Source organism: Aplysia californica, unplaced genomic scaffold, assembly GCF_000002075.1.
Source record: "Aplysia californica isolate F4 #8 unplaced genomic scaffold, AplCal3.0 scaffold00003, whole genome shotgun sequence".
NCBI classification, from domain to species: Eukaryota; Metazoa; Mollusca; class Gastropoda; order Aplysiida; family Aplysiidae; genus Aplysia; species Aplysia californica.
In genome coordinates this window covers 2,464,881-2,484,519 of record NW_004797273.1, presented here as the reverse complement: position 1 = coordinate 2,484,519, position 19,639 = coordinate 2,464,881, and the positions used below count along the sequence as shown (strand labels likewise).

At 41.4% G+C, this 19,639-nt stretch overlaps 1 protein-coding gene across 1 annotated transcript in view; it reads left to right on the top strand.

The window, feature by feature from the left end:
- The window catches only part of LOC101863939 (all-trans-retinol 13,14-reductase), a gene marked incomplete at its 5' end in the record, with an annotated part of 32,251 nt that extends 13,363 nt beyond the window's left edge, over positions 1-18,888 (top strand). Inside the window, 11 exon segments of the mRNA XM_005089120.3 lie at positions 2,039-2,221; positions 2,811-2,920; positions 5,278-5,409; positions 6,004-6,211; positions 6,708-6,905; positions 8,272-8,388; positions 9,470-9,590; positions 12,490-12,620; positions 13,322-13,488; positions 14,934-15,093; positions 16,289-18,888. Of these exon segments, the coding sequence (XP_005089177.1) occupies positions 2,039-2,221; positions 2,811-2,920; positions 5,278-5,409; positions 6,004-6,211; positions 6,708-6,905; positions 8,272-8,388; positions 9,470-9,590; positions 12,490-12,620; positions 13,322-13,488; positions 14,934-15,093; positions 16,289-16,455 (1,694 nt within the window). The 3' untranslated portion in view covers positions 16,456-18,888.
- Between the last annotated feature and the right edge of the window lie 751 nt (positions 18,889-19,639).

Genomic DNA, 19,639 nt, shown 5'->3' with positions numbered 1-19,639 from the left:
GGTCCTCCCAGGGCGAGCACCATATCTAGTTGTACCGACTTCAGTGCCATTTTTGCAGTATTACGTGGTATTGTGTGGGTGGTTGGAGGGTGCTCTAGTGTGGTTTGCTCCTTTTTCCTATCAATTATCTGCCATTTTTATCTCTCCTCCTTTTTTGTGTTTGTTACTCCCTTCTAACACCTCTAACCGTCTCCCCTCCCACCACCAGGGCTGTGCTGCTGACCAAAGTTGTCTTTAATCCATTCCCGAAGGGGGGTATATCAACATGTTCTTATGCACAGTAGAGTAGTAAATGCGCTGATTATCAATGTCATGCTCACCCTGTGCCGGGCGGAACAAAATAGGAGGAACTGCTGCTTTTTCTTTCCTTATCCTTACTATCGTCATTTTCCCTGTACTTCTTTTGTATGTTTGTCACTCTCTTGTGAACTGCTATTTCCGGGGTGCCTTCATAGTCGAAGCAGATTTTGTACTGTTGGGGCTAGAGAGGTGAGCAGAGTAAGCCTGTTTCCCCGTTTGGACTTCTACTTTGTCATCCGCCCCTTGGCACTCATTTGACCTTATGCAGTTGTGAGTGCCATAAAACCTAACTAAAACTAAACTAAACCCTTCTCTTGGGCACTTATATGACCTTATTGTGTTGCAAGTGCTGTAAATCTCTTACGAAAACGTAGTATTGTGGTTCTCTAGAGGGCGCCTTGCGGCCCAATACCTCCGATTTCAGCACTCCAGGTCCTAGTACCTACCGTGAGAGCATAGGGAGGATTGTTATCGAATCCCACAGGTGCTAGGATTTAATGCGGTCCTTTACCGCAGTGTGCTCCTGTCAGCGGACCCCTAGAGCATTTAATGACGTGGTGGTGCCACCTACCACCTCATCCCGTCCTGGTAAGAGCATCGCCAGTTGCTCCAGGGCTGCTTATTCAACTTAATATATTATTCACAGCTAACATCCATTACAGTTGCCGTTCCATAAATCCGCCACACGGGTGGGTGGTTGTCGGGTGATCTAGTGTGGTCGGCTCCTTTTTTTCCTACCAAACATCTATCATCCTTTTTTGTGTTTGTTACTCTCTTGAAACAGCTCTAATCTTCGGCACTTATGACCTTATTGTGTTGCAAGTGCCGTAAAACACTAACTAAAACAAACAAACAAATTATCCACCACCTGGAACCCACCAGATTGGGGATGGTCGTCCCTAGCCCAGTAACATATTTTATAACAGACGCAAAGACTAATTTGTAGGCGGTGTCGCTAGTCTGGTGGTTAAGATACCTGACCCATAATTAATCGGGAGATTGCAGGTTCAGAAGTTTGAGCCTCAGCTCGGTCCGACGTCATGTCCTTGGGAAAGGCACTTTACACAAATTTCCCATTTATTGGCTCAGTCCTTTCGCCTTTGACGTTAAAATCGGGCGTTTAACCTCTTTACCATTTCACATGTTCACTAGTTTGTAAGACGGGGAAGTACCTAAAAGTACGCACAAGACTTTTTCATTATTCGAGTGCTGAATTAAATCAAAAGAATTTCCCTCATGACAATTTCGCTGTGCCCCTGGGCTGAGTATGTTGCTGATATCTGCATGTACTGCAACTACTTTCATTTCTGTCTGACGTGTGCGGGTGGGTTTTTTTTTTGGGGGGGGGGGGGTGCCACTGGTAGGTCCTGCTTCTTAACTTTCCCTCTGTTGTCTCTATCTGCCTCAGTGTCCATTTTAGCTTTTCACAACACTAAATGACCATTATTGTGTCGATGTGCTTCTCTTTTCTCAAACAAACAAAATCTGTTATGCTGTGCCTCCCCGATTCTCTGCGTTGTGACAGCATTGAGTGGTCAGTTAAGTTCTGGTTCTTGAAAAAGATCAAGCGATATTGGAGTGACAACTTCTAGATGGGAAGTAACTGGGGTGAGCATTGTTTTGCAAGTGCTGTACTTACTAATTCGAAACTAATTGCAGAATTCAAGACGACCACCTGATTTTCCCACCCTGACATACATATTATTGTAACGATTTCTTGTTTTTAATCTTTTGGCAGAATTCAAGACAAGCAAAGTGCCAGAGAAGCTGGACGCTATCGTGATCGGCAGCGGTATCGGCGGGCTGACCACAGGCGTGTTGTTGTCCCGAGTGGGGAAGAAGGTGCTGGTGCTGGAGCAGCATGACCAGGCCGGGGGATGTTGTCACTCCTTTGTGGAGAAAGGTTTTGAGTTTGACACAGGTAGGTCATCCACCTGTGTGGGTGCCTGGGGAAGGGATTTGAGTTTAACACAGGTAGGACCTTTTGTTACAGTTGAGTGGGTGGTTGGAGGGTTCCATTGATTATTATGATAGGACGTTAAATATTTTACTGTCCATGGAGAAGGGATTTGAGTTTGACAAAGGTAGGACGTCCAGTTGACTTGGGGGGTTGGAGGGTGCCGTTGACAGGGCTTTAGATATTTACAGTTAACGGGGAAGGGATTTGAGATTATACACAAGTGGGTTGTCCACTGCAGCAGGTTGTTAGAGGGTGCCATTGATAAGAGGTGAAATATATTACTGTCTGTGGAGAAGGGTATTGAATGTGAGTTAAAACTTTTCACTCCCACTCTTTGGTGCCTGGGGTTGTAGTGGGGTTTTTTTTTGTTGCATTTTATGTTCTAGTAAGATGCATTTTATGTCAGTGTCTCTTATGACTCCAATTAGCTATTCCATGATGAACTGACAGGTATAGCTTTTTTTATTAGGAAATGCTTTCAACAAAGAGGTTTTTAGTCCGCGGCTCTATAAGTATCTCTCTCTTACTCTCTCTCTCTCCCTTTCATCAGGCATTCACTACATTGGTAATGTCCATGAGGGCTCGGACAACAAATCACTGCTGGATCAACTGACCGGCGGTCAGCTGCGATGGAACAAGATGGATGACGCATTTGACACTGTAAGTCACATGCTGGGGTTTCTGCCTTTGGGTGTTGTAACCTCGTGACCCTCCCTGTTAGTGGGGAGATAACTTTATTCGGTCTTGCCAGTCTGAGTTAAATGGGTTTGAGATCCTCTTGTCACTGTAGGCACCCTTGCTTTTCTTCGCGTTCCTCTGCTAGGTCTCGAGTGTAGTAGACTGCTGGTTCTTCAACCTGCAGTAGACCTGTACCCCGGTAGCAAACCCGCGCGTGCTTGCAAGCCCCTAGTTTCAAGTCACAAGCCTAAAATCATGAGGTCTAATCGTCAAATCAAATCACCAGCATGATAAGTTGAGTCTAGCATAAGCTTCAAGTCCACACCAACAAGCAATCTGCGAAGCCACTTGTGTCAGACCCCCTCATCCTACCCACCCTGCTTGCTATCTGCGAAGCCTCTTACGTCAGAAAAAGAGAGAGCGGGAGAGAGAGAGAGATCCCGCTCACACTCACAGTGTCACTGCGCAGTGTAGCGCTGGAGTCTGCTCGGTTAATCGAAGGCTTGCGAGCAGCGGACGGCCGTCAAGTCTCAAATCTCGCTCTCAGCACTGCAAGTCCCATGATTTGCTTTGCATCCCATTGTCCATGATTTGCTTTGGCTCCCAGGACCTGCTCGCAACTTGGCAAGCCAGTTGGCTGACTTGCTGCTGCAGCGAGCAACTAGACCGCTCTCAGTGTGAACTATGAACCTTGGAGGAAGGGAGAAGCTGTGCCTGTTTTGGTGCGAGACCTAGCGGGCTGAAGCTATTTTTAACTTCCTGCCGTTGATCAGCTGAGCAAGTGGATAAGTGAGAGGTAGCGTGGTATTGTAGTAACAGAGACCTAAGTTTCTGGTTCTAATAAGTAGACTTATATTACCCAAGAATGAAAAATTCCAAGGATTGTTGTGATTGGCTTTTGTATGTATGTAACGTATTTTGTAGATGTTTTACACTCACAGTGACATAACACAGAGCATTTAGGAGACGGACTAGGCCTACTTCAACCCAATATCTGGGCCAACCTGGGCTTAGAGGGAACAACGCCCCAGCAGAAAGATGGAGGTTATCAGTAAAAATATCTCCCCATACGGGAATCGAACTGAGGTCTTTTGCGTGCGATGACGAAGCACTTGGCCCGTGCACATTAAAAACAAACCGACCTTTGCATCGTAAGAATAGCCGATCTATTATTAATTTTTAAGTGCTTTGAATAGAGCTTTTTATTTTTTGCAACCCGACTATGGAAAAAAACAATCTTGCACTTTTGGTGCAAGCCTTTCAAAGCAAATAACCAGAATCTTCTGTAATATTATGTACTGAGCCCACAGCCACGAGAGTTTGCGACGTCACGACACAGTACAGCAAGACTGTCAACGAGTCACAACTCACCGGAAGTTCCCCCCGGTAGCGAGCGGGAGGCAAAGCAAAGCACAAGCCTGCTCACAAGCCTCTAGAGCAAGCCGTCCACTGCTCGCAAGCCTTCGATTAATCGAGCAGACTCTAGCTCTAACGTGCAGTGCGACTGATTTTTTATGTATATGACTGCTTTTCCTTCTTTGTAGTGCCCTTTGCCTTCAGGCAGCTACGTTCAGATTTCAACGGTAGGGCCTATTGTTTTTGTTATTATACTGACCAAAATATTTTCAGTTTTCGTAAGAAGTAATTTAGAATATTGCCCAGGTAGCTGCCGAAGCCTACTCTAATAAATTTTAGGACCGTCCAGGACCTCCAAGTTTTTTGCCCGAGAAGGCTAGTTGTTTGATCTTCCCACCTTCCCTAAGATCAGGGGTGTGGCTGAAAGACAGCAGTAAGAAGGAACCAGGGAGTTCGTATGCTTTTTGTTTATTTTAAAAACTTCTTGACATTTGAAAGCTAGAGAGACGAGAAGGCTTATCTTGGCGAAATTCGAAAAGACTCCACACCTCAAAGTGTTACACCGGAGTAGCTCTCTGCCATCCTTAAATTCTCAGTGTGAAAAATCACTACCAGAGAATTCCAAACTTCTGTCAGACATTTTTGTCAGTTTTGAGTTACTAAAACCACCTACCTACCCGCCTTCCCAGACATCGGAAATATTCTATACAGCGACACAGCTAATTAAAACCTGTAAATTCTTTGCCATATCGACATGCCGAAGGGCTAGAACCGAAATGGCCGCTGGATTGGAAAAGTAAAATAAAGTAGTAAAAACCATGAAGTCAGAAACCAAATATTCCATCTGCTCTATCAAAATTGTAAGATTTTTTCTCACAACCAGGTGCTGAGCAGATAGGACGTTGTAGTTCTAGGGTAGCGAAATAGTAACCTTGATGCTGGGATAACTCTCTCTCTCTCTCTCTCTCTTCCTCCATCTACAGGTGGCAATCGGGCCGCCCAGCAAGGCCAAGATGTACAAGATGGTGTCCGGCAAAGAACGCTACATCCAGAATCTGAAAGACATGTTCCCCAAGGACACAGAGGCCATTGACCAATACATAAATCTTATCTATGTAAGTCTCATGTCCCTTTTTATATTTTAGCTCATGGAGTTAGTTTTGTAGGCGGCCGCTGCAATTTTTGTACATCTGTAGTATGGCTTTATATGAACCAGAAACTAGGAGTTGGCGTCACTAGGTAGGTGTTTTTTTGTCCTCACATCTTTGACCCACTGTTATCCCCCCTCTCCTCAACCCCATAAGAATCTGCTAATTATCAGTCTTTAAGTATAGTTTGTGTGCAGATATTGGTTTATTGTTGGTACATTTATGATTGTTTTCTGTGTGCTCTGTAGGTGTATATTCATTTTGTTTGTTTTCTGTCTACTCAATAGGAATATGTAAATTATACCTTCATTAATTTTCTTGTGCTCTGTAGTTATATATAAATTTGGCTTGATAGTTTTCTGCATACTCATTAAGGAATAAGTAAATTATACATAATCATTGTTTTCTTTGTACTCTGTACACACAATAGGAATATGTAAATAACACATTTATTGATTTCCGTGTCCTCTCTAGGAAAATGTAAATTAGACATTAATTAATTTCCCTGTACCCTCTTGGAGTATGTAAATCTTGCATGATTGTTTTTTCTGCATACCACAGGATGCCAGCAAGTCTTTTCTGGGTATTGTGATGCTGAAGGCCATGCCGAAGCTTTTGGTTCGTTTCCTGGTGATGAGCGGCCTGTACAAGCTGGTGTTTGCGTGCTGGCGCAAGGGCTACACCGAGAAGACGCTACAGGAAGTGCTGGACGGGCTGACCAGCAATAAAGAGCTCAAGGTCGTCCTCTCCTACATCTGTGGAGATTATGGTTAGTGAGGCACATGTTTATGGATGATATTGCGCCGCCCCCTCCCTTTTCTCTACCTCACACACACACACACACACACTCTCTCTCTCTCTCTTTCTCTCTCACTCTCACTCTCTCTCTCTCTCTTTTTTCACCCTCTTGATCTCCTTCCCTGCCTCACACACAGCCCCAAATTACTCTCGCTATAGTTCCTCAAGTCATCTCAACCGGTGTCTATTATGTAGCAGTAATGCATTTTGTTGTCACCCTTAGGAGACCCTAGTTCAATTCCTCAGTGGGGAAAACATTTTTATTGAGGATCTCAAGGTGTTTTTGCTAGAATGATGTATCCTGCTCAGCCCTAGGTGGGCTCTGACAAGCAGGGACAGAAACCCACCTCCTATATGCTCTAAATTTTGTCAATGGGGTTGTAAAAAAAATATCTGCAAGAAAAAAAAAAGAAATTAATTTTTAAAATATCATCTCACACCTCCCACCCATCCTACTCTCCTGGCAGGCGTGGTCCCAAAAGACGTCCCCTTCCTCATGCACTCGGTGCTGATCACACACTACATAAGCGGTGCCTACTACCCAGTGGCTGGCACGTCCGAGATTGCCTTCTACATGTGTGACGTCATCCAGAAACACGGCGGCCGCGTTCTCGTGCAGGCACCTGTCACCAACATCCTCTGTAACGACAAGGGGAGAGCAGTAGGTGAGTTTCATAGCTCTGAATGCACCAATATTATTATGATGTACATCTTTTAGTTCAGATGGAACAAGCTTCATTTAAAAAACAAGTACAGTGCAACCTGCTTTTCTAATGACCGCAAAGCAATCATCTGTACAAATGACAAACAGTCACTTCCAATTCTCAGTTCTCTCCCCCCCCCCTTTTTGCTTAAAAACCCCCAGCTTTTTTACATTGTATGGACACTGTGTAAGAGGGTCACCTTTCTGAGTGGCGGCTTTTGTCCTCAACAGTGGGTGAATGCCTTAGGCATTTTTAACTGTATATATATATATTGTCAGTAAAATTGTCTGCACTGTCAAGGGGAGAGCAGTAGATGAAACAGTTGTTCTGTCCACTGGCAATCTTCTTAATTGTTTAATCAGTGTTTATCTATTTAATTCGTTGACACCATCAAACACAAATCTTGGATCATAAATTCAAATATCTCCAACATGTTTGGCTGCTGTGGGGACAGCCTGTAAGAAAAATGTGATGTTAACTCATTCACTGCTGAGCTCTCCAGCAGTGAACTCCCCTCATATACTGGGCAGTTTTGTTATGGCAACATGAAACTGGGTCTACTGAGGAAAATCTGTAAAAGCTAGCAGGCTCTATGGCTGTTCGAGCAGAAAAAATGTCTCCCGGACCATTCCCATAATGCATCACGATTAGTTCAAATAACTTGGTATGGATTAGATAGAGTAATTCTTTCTATAAAGATAGCAAGGCAGAATGCGAGAATACTCGTCGCTAGTATGAGGGCGGGGCCCAGGTTTCTCGAGTATTCTCGTCCGTAGCTCTGAATGAGTTAATGAAATGATCTCAGTAAACTCCCCCATTTACCTAACTGATTAGCCAGGCCAAAGCACAAACACTTTTTTTGGTCTTTTTTTTAGGGGTGGGGGGGAGGGGGGGTTCCTCACCGAACTGCTCTCTCTGTTAATTAATTGTTGGTGTCCTGGAATATTCTTGGGAGGTGAGTGGTTGACGGGTGCCCTTATGTGATTGGCTCTTTCTTTCCTATCAAACATCTGTCATCCTAAATCTCTCCTTTTTTTTTCTTTTGTTCTTCTCTTGTAATATCTTTAATCCTCGGCACTTATATGACCTAATTGTGTTGTAAATGCAATAAAACACATTTACAAAACAAAAGTAGTATGTTCTGAGAGGGAAGTTTTAAATAAAGGTTCATACATTGCTAACCTCCTTCACTCCGCCCTCCCAAACACCCCCCCCCCCCCACCCCCCAAAAAAAATTAATTAAGAATTGTTGAATTTGTCGATACATAAAAGAGAAAAACAAACACAAGAGAACCTAGCATTGTGACCTCTGACCTCTGTCTGCCAGGTGTAAGGGTGGGCGGTAAGTCGGAGGTTGATCTGCACGCCAGATACATCATCTCAGATGCAGGCGCTGTGAACACCTTCAAGACGCTGCTGCCCCAAGAAATTGCTCAGAAGTCATGTAAGTCATACGTCATAGTAATAGTATAGGATGTTCTGTGTTTCCATCTTAATACGATGTTGTTTCTTTGATTTCTTTTTAAATCGTGGTTAATTTTATCTTATGTTTGTGTGTGGCTGGTGGGTGGTCTGTTGTGGTCTGCTGCTTCTGGTTATTATGCTTGTGGGTGATTTGTGGGGGTTCTGGTGTGGTTTACTTCTTTCCTATCACACATTTAAGCCCTTATCTCTCCTCCTTCTTTTATTTGCATGCTACTATCTAGTGACACTTTTAATCTTTGGCACTTATATGACCTACTTGTATTGCAAGTGCGGTAAAACTTACTAAAACGAAAATTATTCTGCTGCTGACCAATACTTAAGTATGGTCTACTTTCGAAAAAAAAAAAAATAGCCTTTGTCATGCCGACTCTGTGTCTTCTGCAATTTAGCTTCATGTGTCTTGATTTTTTAGACATGATTGCACCAGTCTTTCTTCATATTCCTTGTTACAGAGTGGCTTGTTCATGAATACGAGTAAGTTGGTGTGAATAGTTTGTTAACAAAAGATATTTGTGAAGCGTGCTGACAAAATGAGTTGCTTCTTACAATCCATGAATGGAGATAACGGCCAAAGATCAACTCAAGGATCAGATTTGAAGATTTTCAACTGCTGCCACTTTCTTCACATTATTTTACCATGAATTATCAATTCTGACTAATAAATTAGACAAACTAAACCTATAAATATGACTTATTTATAACCTATGTCCATATGGCTAAAATCCAAAAAGCAACTCATTTTGTCAATAGGCCTCACCTTTGGCTGTGGTTTTCTCTGTAAAACATTTCTTGTTCTTGCTGGTGCAGTGAAATCTCTGAAGTTTACATGAGCTCTCTGCTCCCGTTAGTTGTAGTCAATGCCAGACCACACCAAGTAGATTATGCCATTAGGCCTGAGTGTAAGGTTTTTTCAAGGAAATGGTGTATCACTCTTCTGAGGGATAGACATGAGTAGTTTAGTTTCAAGCGTTTTCACATGCATGTATGTATGTGTATGGTGTGTATAGATGTACATATCTGTGTGTGTGTTTTTCCTGCAGGTATCTACCCACTCATTGAGAAGATTGGTCCTAGCTTCTCCTTTATCACGGCATTCATGGGTGTAGAAGGAACCTCCAAAGAGTTGAATCTGCCTGCTGGAAACTACTGGCTCTATAACACGTAAGTGTACTGGTGTTTGTGATGTAGTGGTTAGGCGCTTCCCAGTCACACACAAGAGACTTTAGTTCGATTCCCAAATGGAGAGAACATTTTTATTGAGTATCTTAGTCTTTTTTGGGGGATATATCCCTCTTAGCCCAGGTTGAGACTCACAGGTAGGATTGGAAGGTTGCATCCTAAAAGATCTTAACTATGTCGGGGTGGGGGGGGGGGTTGTCAATGAAATAGAAACGCATATATCGTCGGCCACATGATACAATGTCACAACCTAAAAATTTTGATTTTTATAAAAATTGCTATTTCTTATTCTGTGGTATCGGTTGCATGTACTCAGAAATATTTGGTCGAAATTCAAATTCTAAATGTTGAAAAAAAAGCAAGAAAACACAATGTGCTATGTCCGCAAGCTGTCAAATTACCTGTGTTCCAAGATCACAAGCTACGCTCTTCTGGGCAGCACAGACTAAATGAGTGCTTTATGACCACCCGTGTGGCCACGCGGTCTAGTGGCGGGTCCACCTAAAGGTGCCTGCCCAGACAAAAGTCTGCATCTAGGAGACAGCTATGATCTTGTCTCTTAGATGTGCCGAAAAAAATATGCACACATATGGACCAGCCGGTGTAGACAAAAGGGTAATAATTTATTACACTTTTAAAACTGCTGCAGGGAATCATGATGCTGAGCTAGGTACTTTTTAAAGCATGATGGAGTCATGGTCGAAGTGTGTAGGACTATGATCTGCAATACCCTGTGCTTAGTGACGAGATTTATCCGTGATGTATTTGCCAAATCGACCGAAAGGAAATAAGAATCATTGAGGTCTAATTCATATTTTGACAAAGCAGCAGAGTCCAAAATATTCTTGAATGAACAATTTCTACATTGCCTTCCAAAAGTTCCAAAAGTTCCTCGAAGTTTTATTTGAAACCAACGTTCAAAAGTTTGACCGATGTATACAGACTTTATGTAACAAAATGTGCTGAAAGGGGGAAAAATTCTGTGGGGCTCGAACTATTCGTGAAAGAGTTCAACCAAACCAATTCAGCGTTTTTCCAGCCAAAAAAAGACCAATGTGACAGTTGCGTCAGGTACCAAACAGGCAACGTAACAGAAGATTGTGTGGGTAGTTCATGAAGAAAGCAAAGAGGCAGCAAGGCAAGAGAAAGACATGGGTAAAAAGATAGCCCTTGAGACCCAAACAAATGAACCATCAGACAGAGTGTGCTTTGTCTGAACGGATCTTCAATGTTGAAACCCATTCCATGCTGAAGGCCTCTGCTCTGCACTATAGAACAAAGCTTGCCATTAGTAACTTTGCTGTATACAATATGGCAACCCGGGACGTGAAATGTTATGTCTGGCATGAGGGGGAAACTGGACTAACTTCTAACGAATTTTCATCTTGCATCGCAAACTATATACGACCCCTTGCCGAGACCTATGGCAGAATAATACTATACAGTGATGGATGCCTTTAACAAAATAAAAACATCACCTTTGCCAGTGTCATCTCAGCTCTTGCTCAGGAGCTCAATATCACAATAGAACAGAAATATCTCACAAAGGGGCACACCCGAATGTGAGTCGATAGTATTCACAGCGTCATTGAACGATCCCCAAAACACTCTTATACATGTACTTTCTGACTATGTTAATGTCTTCAAACTGGCGCGTGAAGACCCTCGACCCTACGAAGTCAAACACCTAGACTTAACGTTCTTCTGAAAATGTTCATCAGTATAAGAATACTCAACCATTCGACCAGGAAGAAAAGCCGGGGACACAAAAGTGGTTGACGTATGAGCTCTCCGCTATTCCCCACAAGGGGACATTCAGTACAAGCTCGTTTTCTGTGACGACTGGCAAGACATGCCCAAACCCCGCAACCACATGCCATCAAGCACCACTGCCCTTGCACTACACTTACAAAGAAGACGTAACTCTAGTACAAAATACCAACATTTACAGGAGTTGAAATCAGTAATTCCAGCTGAGGCCCATGCTTTTTAATGACACCTTAGAGCATTGATTTATAAAAGTATTTTGAAATAATTATATTTGATTGTGAGAATATGTGTGTGTGTTGTGTGTGTGTGATGAATAAATGTGACAATACGAAGGTGAAATGAGACACTTATTTTTCAAAGTATTGTAACGTATTCAATAAATTATTTGGAATAACTATATTTCCAGTAATACTTCGAAGCAATTGCAAGAATATGTCCTCATTTGGATACTTTTTATATGTAGGAATGTACTAAAAGTTGTTAAGAGGGCAGTTTGGCAATAAATAAACCCGTAAAACAGTTTCTACTAGAACCTTTTCTATTTCTTGTCTGACATTTTATGTTTTATCATTTACATAGAAACTATCAATAATACCTAAGAGAGCTGTGATAAGCTGTAGGATAAATTTACCTCTAGCAAACCACACTGTGGATGTAATAAACTTCAGTTCGCGAGAGTTAATACATTGTATCAGAGGAAAAAAGGGATCGCACAATGTGCCTAGCCATTGTCTCATTACAAAAACACCTTTTCACAAAATGGCTTATATCAAATAATCAATAATGCCTTTCCCTTCTTTTATTATCAATTTCGAAGTGTCCGTTCAATTCTTTAAAGAATGAAACAGTTTTTTCTCTCACCTAAAAAATTTTGGTTTTAGGGCTTGTGACATAGTATCATGTGGCCAATGATATATAGTAATAAAGAGTACGGATTGAAGATCTGTGTAAAAAATCAATCGTGACCCCACAGCGATGAATTTATGTTTAACTAGATTAACAAACAGGGCTGAAAACTTTCTTAAAGAAATGAATATTTTTTCTTCCAGATATGGAAACTAACAGAATCAAATGAAAGCAAAATTCAGTACTGTTTTGTTCTTTTTCTCAGTCTGGACATCAACAAGACTTTGTCAGAGTTTCTGTCACTCAAGGCCGAGGATTTGGAGGACGCAGAGATTCCCTTTGGCTACATCTCCGTGCCGTCTGCCAAAGACCCCGAGTACGAGGCCAAATACCCAGGTGAGCCTCTTCTTATGTCCTCGCTAGTGGAACATTTGCGAATCTCAGGGGGTGGTTGGGGGGTGCCACTGGTAAGTCTACATCCTTCTATTATTTCTGCATTTCTGTATTGGTTTTTCCCTTGTACTTCATGACCTTTTTTGGTTGATCTTTTTCTCTTTTTAAAAAAAAACTTAACTGAACCAGTCTGATCACTATTTCTGCCTTTGTTTTTCCCAGTACTTAATGACCGTTTTCAGTTGATCTTTCTCTTTCTAAAAAAACTAAAATCTACCAATCTGATCACTTTTTACCACATACGGCCTGTTGTGGTAGTTTGAACTGATCTTGTGGCCTTAATAATAATCTCCCATTTTCAGTGGTTGTGCAGTTTGCTGGCTGTTTATAGACTGCCTCTGTCATCTTTCTGATACCTTTTTTTTCTTCGTTTCTCTGTGAACCATTTAATCTACTAATATATCCCTGGTCAGAGATAGTATTTTTATTTTCATTAAACGATTATTCAACCCTAATTTCTTCTCTCTCTCTCTCTCTCTCTCTCTCTGTCTCTCTGTCTCTCTGTCTCTCTGTCTCTCTCTCTCTTTTTTTTGGGGGGGGGGGCTAGAGTTATAATGTTTCATAGTTTCATAAAAAGCACCTGTTGGTATCAGTGCACTCCATTATATTATGATTTATATCCTTATTCACATTTCACTTGTCAGGCAAGTCGTCAGTCTTAGTCATCACCTTGGCCAACTGGGAGTGGTTCAAGGAGTGGAAGGACGAGAAACTGCGCCACCGTGGGGAGCGTTATGAAGGTATCAAAGATGTGATTGGTCGACGCTTGTGGCAACAGTGTGTGGACATTTTCCCCCAGCTGGAAGGAAAGGTGGGAAGTACGACTATATGTTATGTGATAGGTGACCATGGATTGTTTTAGTAGTTTTGATAATAATAATGATATTAACCCTTAAAACCCTTTACCGCTGGTAACCGCTGACGCCGTATTTTCCTAAACCGCTGGTAACCGCTGGTCGACTTTATCGTTTAATTCCCAGTGCTAGAAACAGGGGACGTAACTCCAGATGACTCTGTCGCGAGCAGAAAGTACCAATAATGTCATGAGAGCAGTTCTACACCGAAAGTTTGGAAATTTTGCGAGTTTTTAAGAAAAATTAGTCACTTTTCGCTGCCAGACCCTTCAGGCCACTAAATCTTTGACATATTTTATCCTAACCAGACCCCAATAATGATCTCCCAGTCAGATATATCAATAAATATGACTGTTGAAGATGATTGCAATGTTCCGCATAACATGGATGATGATTTTGACGATAGTGGAATTGGCAGGGGATCACCACTAAAGCTACCAGAGGCAAGATCTACGGCTGGGTCTAATGATACTTTGACTGAAGTGGAGTCGGGGATCACACACAAGACTTAACTCATAGAGTTGGTCCTAAAAACCAGTGTTTTAATCTTTTCCCCTTTTGTTCAGACTGTGCATTCATATATAAATAACATTTTCAAACTTCAGTAAAATCCAACAACAATTAAAGACACAGTAAACAAAATAATGAACCAACCTAATTTTTTTTAGTATCTCAATTTTAATTCAGGATTCTAGGAGGTATGAAAAAAAAGAATTCAGGGTTTTAAGGGTTAATAATAAATAACATTTGTATAGTGCGTATCCCCACTCAACAGCAAGTTTTGTTCTCTTTACACTATATTATTACCTCAGCAGACCGTAAAACACTCTGAAGCATTCTCGGCTTCCCGGGAAGCCAACAGTGCAAGCAGCTCACCTCGAACTGATGAGTTCTTTCGCTCTCTATATCCAGGTACCCACTCCTACCTGTGTAAATAGAGCAAAATTTTTTTATAGTGTCTCTCCACAAGGATACAATATTAGGCCTCTGACGGAATCGAACCCACGACCTTACGGTTGCGATATATAGGACACTGATGCCACATTTTTTAGGCTCTCCTCACTCTTGGCTGGGTCCTATCGGAGATTTGTGTTAAATTCAGAGGTCGGGTCTTTTAAATGACCTTACAATGTAAAGTGGGAGTTAAACCCATACCCCCCAGAGAAAGTGACACGTTTTGGCTCAGCCGAGGGTGATGTGTTATCTTTTGACTCTCAACCAAAGGTGTGTTAACTTTGTCTATATTAACAAGTGATGTGTTAACTTTGTCTTTCTCAACCAGTGATGTGTTAACTTTGTCTGTCTTAGCCAGTGATGTGTTAACTTTGTCTGTGTCAGCCAGTTAAATTCCTACTTATTTCTATCAGAGTCACTGATGATTGTTTGATATTGTTTGCTTCAGCGTGTCTACATGGAGGTGGGTACCCCAGTGACCAACAGCCACTACCTCGCTTGCCCTGAGGGTGAGATGTACGGACTTGACCAGGGCAAAGCTCGTTTTACCGCCGACGTGGCCAGCAAACTGAGGCCGGACACAGACATTCCTGGACTCTACCTCACAGGTTTTTCTTCCTTATTTTGTTTCAGTTGAAATTTTAAACCATGTGAAAAGATTGAAAGACATTGTAGTCTAGCATGCACATAGCAGAGTCGGCAGAATGCAGAAATATTTTGTGTCATGACAAGTGGAATCAGGCGCCCGTCAATTTTTGGGCATATGGGGTTCTGGTATAATCTCAATGCTTATTCATTTGTCTGGCTTTTGGTGAATAAAATACCCATGTATCTTTATCAGAAGTTGAGATTTTTGCGAGAAATTAGCGAGGAAATGGCTTACAAAGTTTAGTGACTTCTTTAGTTTAAGTGTCCTTGGAAACAGCAAATTTACATTTATTGTGCCTTTGATCAATGTTTTTCAGTAAAATCCATGAGGGAAATATTGACCATTGTTGCCCTTTATAAAAAATGTTGTTCTTCTATCCCCCGTTGGGGGAGACTCCTATGACTTTGACAAGTGGGTGTGGTGCTGTCGATCTTCTATTTATCTATCATGATTTCCCTCTTCCGGCGGGTGGTAAGAGGGCACCACTGGTAGGTCCTACTTCTTTTCTTTCCCTCTGTTGTTTCTTCCTATCTCTCTTGCTTCTTCCTTGCACTTAATGATGGTTATTATGTCGATGTGCTTCTTTAAAATCTAAACTCAAACTCAAATCCTCCTTTCCTACCTTTTTAGGTCTGACGATTATTGTGTTGATGTGCTTCTCATTACTGAAACATAATCAAACCCTTTTTTTCTGCCCTTTTAAGTCAGATCATTATTGTGTTGATGTGTTTCTCATTACTGAAACATAATCAAACCCTTTTTTTCTGCCCTTTTAAGTCAGATCATTATTGTGTTGACGTGCTTCTCATTACTGAAACATAATCAAACCCTTTTTTTTCTTCTACCCTTTTAAGTCAGATCATTATTGTGTTGATGTGTTTCTCATTACTGAAACATAATCAAACCCTTTTTTTTCTTCTACCCTTTTAAGTCAGATCATTATTGTGTTGATGTGTTTCTCATTACTGAAACATAATCAAACCCTTTTTTTCTGCCCTTTTAAGTCAGATCATTATTGTGTTGATGTGCTTCTCTTTACTCAAACTGAAAATCAAATCCGCTTTACTGCCCTTTTAAACCAGACGATTATTGTGTCAGTGTGCTTCTCATCACTCAAACTCAAACTCCAACCCCTTTTTTTCCTGCCCCTGTAGGCCAAGACACCATGACCTGCGGCTTCTCCTCTGCCCTGATGATGGGCCTGATCTGTGCCTCACAGATCCTCCACAGGAACCTCTACAATGACTTGCAGAACATGAAGAAGAAGCTCTACCCACGCACGCCCAGCACCAAGACTGACCAGATGAAGAAGAATGAGTGAAACGTGGGTTGAGGGGAGGAGATTTTGTCCTTCTAGTGTTTGCACATTTCTTTGTGTGTGTGTATGTGTGTGTGTGTGTGTGTGTGTGTGTGTGTGTGTGTGTGTGTGTTGGGGGAGAGTGAGAGTGGGAAGTGCTTTGTTGCCCTTGACAACCGATATATTTTTAAACTTTCACTCGAAAGGTTGTAGGGAGGCTTGTTTGTATGGAGAAGAAAGTATGTGTTTGCCCATTTCTTTGTGTCTGTGTGTGCATGTGCATGTCTGTGTGTGTGTGCATGCATTCGTGTGTGTGTTTGTGTGTTTTTGTTGGGGGGTTTTTGGGAGGGGGTATGCTTTGTTGGTATTTTTGTACCCTTGACAAGCAATAAATGTTCAAACCTTCACTAAAAAGGTTGTAGATTCAATTCCCACCTTACTGAAAAGGAAGCTGTGTTTTTGGGACAGGTAGATAACTTTTTCACCTCAGTTCGCTGAGTTGCTAATCGGCATTTTACGTTGTAGTCACTAAACACGGAAAAAAATTTTGAAATCAGTATGCACTTAACGAGCTGCAATACTGTGTGATTTGCTGATCTGGGGAGACGTTGTGCAGCTGTGTGAGCCTTCGATCTGAAAGAAATCAGCCCTTTTTTTTTGGGGGGGGGGGGTGTTATTTTTTTATTGAACTTCCATTGTTACCTTTGGTTGACATGTAGACTCAAGTCAAATTATAAACTTTGTTGAATAAAAGTTTGAGCTGTGAGCTGAATGAGCTTTGTGATTAAATTAAGTTTATTAAGTAAGTGTGATATTCCTTCACTCTGAAAATGTTCCTTCAATTTTTAGAATTAATTCTTCTCATCTTATCCCAATTTTTAGAGGCATGTTTTTGTGGGGGGGGGATGTTCAGTTATGACCTATGTCACACTGTCACACCCTCAATATGGACACATGTCCTCATGATTCTGATATTGTGGAAATAATATTACAAAGATTTCATAGAAATGTCTCAAGAACTTTGGTTTCAAACTGAAAATACCAGGAGGTTGAGAATGGGTGAACCTGGGCAGCATCAACTGTTCAAAAATAAAAAGAGAGAAAGGTTTCATGTATTTAAAGAAAAAGTGCAACTAATCTGATCTTCTTTAATCTGTTTTGGTCGCAATTCAGGACCTGGACGGTTTTTCAGAACATAAGCTTCTTTTACCTACACCTTGCTGCCAGAGACCTGGTAGCATTTCCTCTGACATAGCTCAGCCACATTGGGCTCGAGGGAGAAAGCAAGTGAGACCCTTAGTATGGCCTGGAGATGCTCAGCAAAAACTTTAGATCTGTGCTTTGATAACACAAAAGTATATGGTGGAGAAGAGCTTTTCCCTCAGATGTGTGCTACCAGTAAAAAGTAACAAAGTGAGTGTGAGAAAAACGTGGGGGCAACACTACTAAAGTTTTAAATATGTGTGTTGATAAAGGTAGGGTACTGCCAGCAAAGAAAAAAAGGAAAGAGGGAAAGTCAGCGGAGAGGATTTATGTAACATCCCAAAATCCCTTCTCGTTTACCAGTTCTACTGGGATTTTTTTATCGTGTTAAGTTAAGAGAAGTGGCAATGCATAAAATAAAAAGGGAGTAAACTAGGATTTAACTTCCTTTCAAGTAACAGGAGTTTTGTGATAAACTAACTACTTTGTCATAAACAAAGCCTGTTGTATTCATTTTTCCTATACAAATCTTTATGGGCATTGTCAAGTATGATTTATGATAAGTACTTCAAATCCTCTTTTTTTTTTCCATTCTACTAAACCTTATGTCACCTATTCACTCATCAATGATAAGTTTTCAAAAGTTTTTGGTGGGCATATCATACATTTTTATCTTTAACTTCATGGCAGACACATGCTTGTGATCAGATTTGCATATGTATATTGTCTTATACTAGTTATACTTATACACAATGAAATGTAACCTAACTGATTGAATGCTGACCCACCCTGAGACCTATCCTGAAAACTCCATGCATGTTGATCTTTACTTAGATGTTTTGGGGAGTGTTTTTTTTTAAATGAATCATTACCCCAGTTGTGTAAGGCTTGCACAGAGGTCGCTGAGCAGGATAAAGGTAATCCTTTAGTATGGGGCTCAGTGACCAAAATGGTATGGGATTCTTTTTACTTTTATACACGATGTAGTATACTTTTCTCTCCTTCTGTGGGCTATCAGTTTGCTCTCGTCTATACAAAAAGTATATAAAAGGCTTAATCCATTTTGACTTTTCCGTTTCTGTATACATGAATTTTCTTTTCATGTTTTGTACTTTAGCTTTTTCAACTTTACAAAAGTAACAGCATTTCTTTGAAAAGACTTCTTTTTTTCATAACGTCTGAAGTGAATGTACAGAATACCAAACCCATTTTTCACACAGTGAGTGTGTGACACAATAAAAGAAATTCTCTAAACATGTTTTTAGTTCAATTTTTTAAATGTTTTTGTGTTGACATTTTTAAAGCCGTTTTTGTACTTCACTTGTATGTCGGTGCAAGTTTGTAAATGAAACGATGGGGACTCTCATGGCCTAGAGGTTAAGGTGTTCACCTCTCATTCAAAGGTCCTGGGTTCGAATCCAGGTAGCGACGGGAAAATTTTTTGCTCTAAAATTTTCGTCTCCTTTCACCTCTTTTCCAGCTTTCTAGCCATATTCTGTCATCTGCTTTCGTCTCCACTTTCTGCCCCCACCCCTCACCTCCTTTGCCCCCTCCTCTAGGCTCTTGACTCTTTCTGCAGCCTTTCCACTGTTTCTCCTTGGCTCCTTCCCACTGCTGACTTTCAGCCACACCCCTGATCTTCTGGTAGGAAAGATCTACACCTAGCCTTCTTGGACAAAGGCGAAAAATCTCGGAGGTTCTGTGTTCAAGATGCTCACGTTAAAGTTCCCTTGGTGGTCCAAAATCGATAAGAGTTGGCTTTGGCCGCCGCCCGTGCAAAATTAAAAATTTCCTCCTACCACCTGAAAATGTTAGGTGTGTCCCGCGCGCTCATATGACATTATACAGATGCGAGCGCCGTAAAACACTTACAACAAAAAAAAAGGAAAAAAGAAACAATCGACTTTTTGAGGAATGTTGAGTCCGTCCTGCTGCAAATTGTATCACAACATTCTGCAGCTCCAAACCTACTCGGTTGGTGGTTGGCAGATGCTTTTCTCTGGTG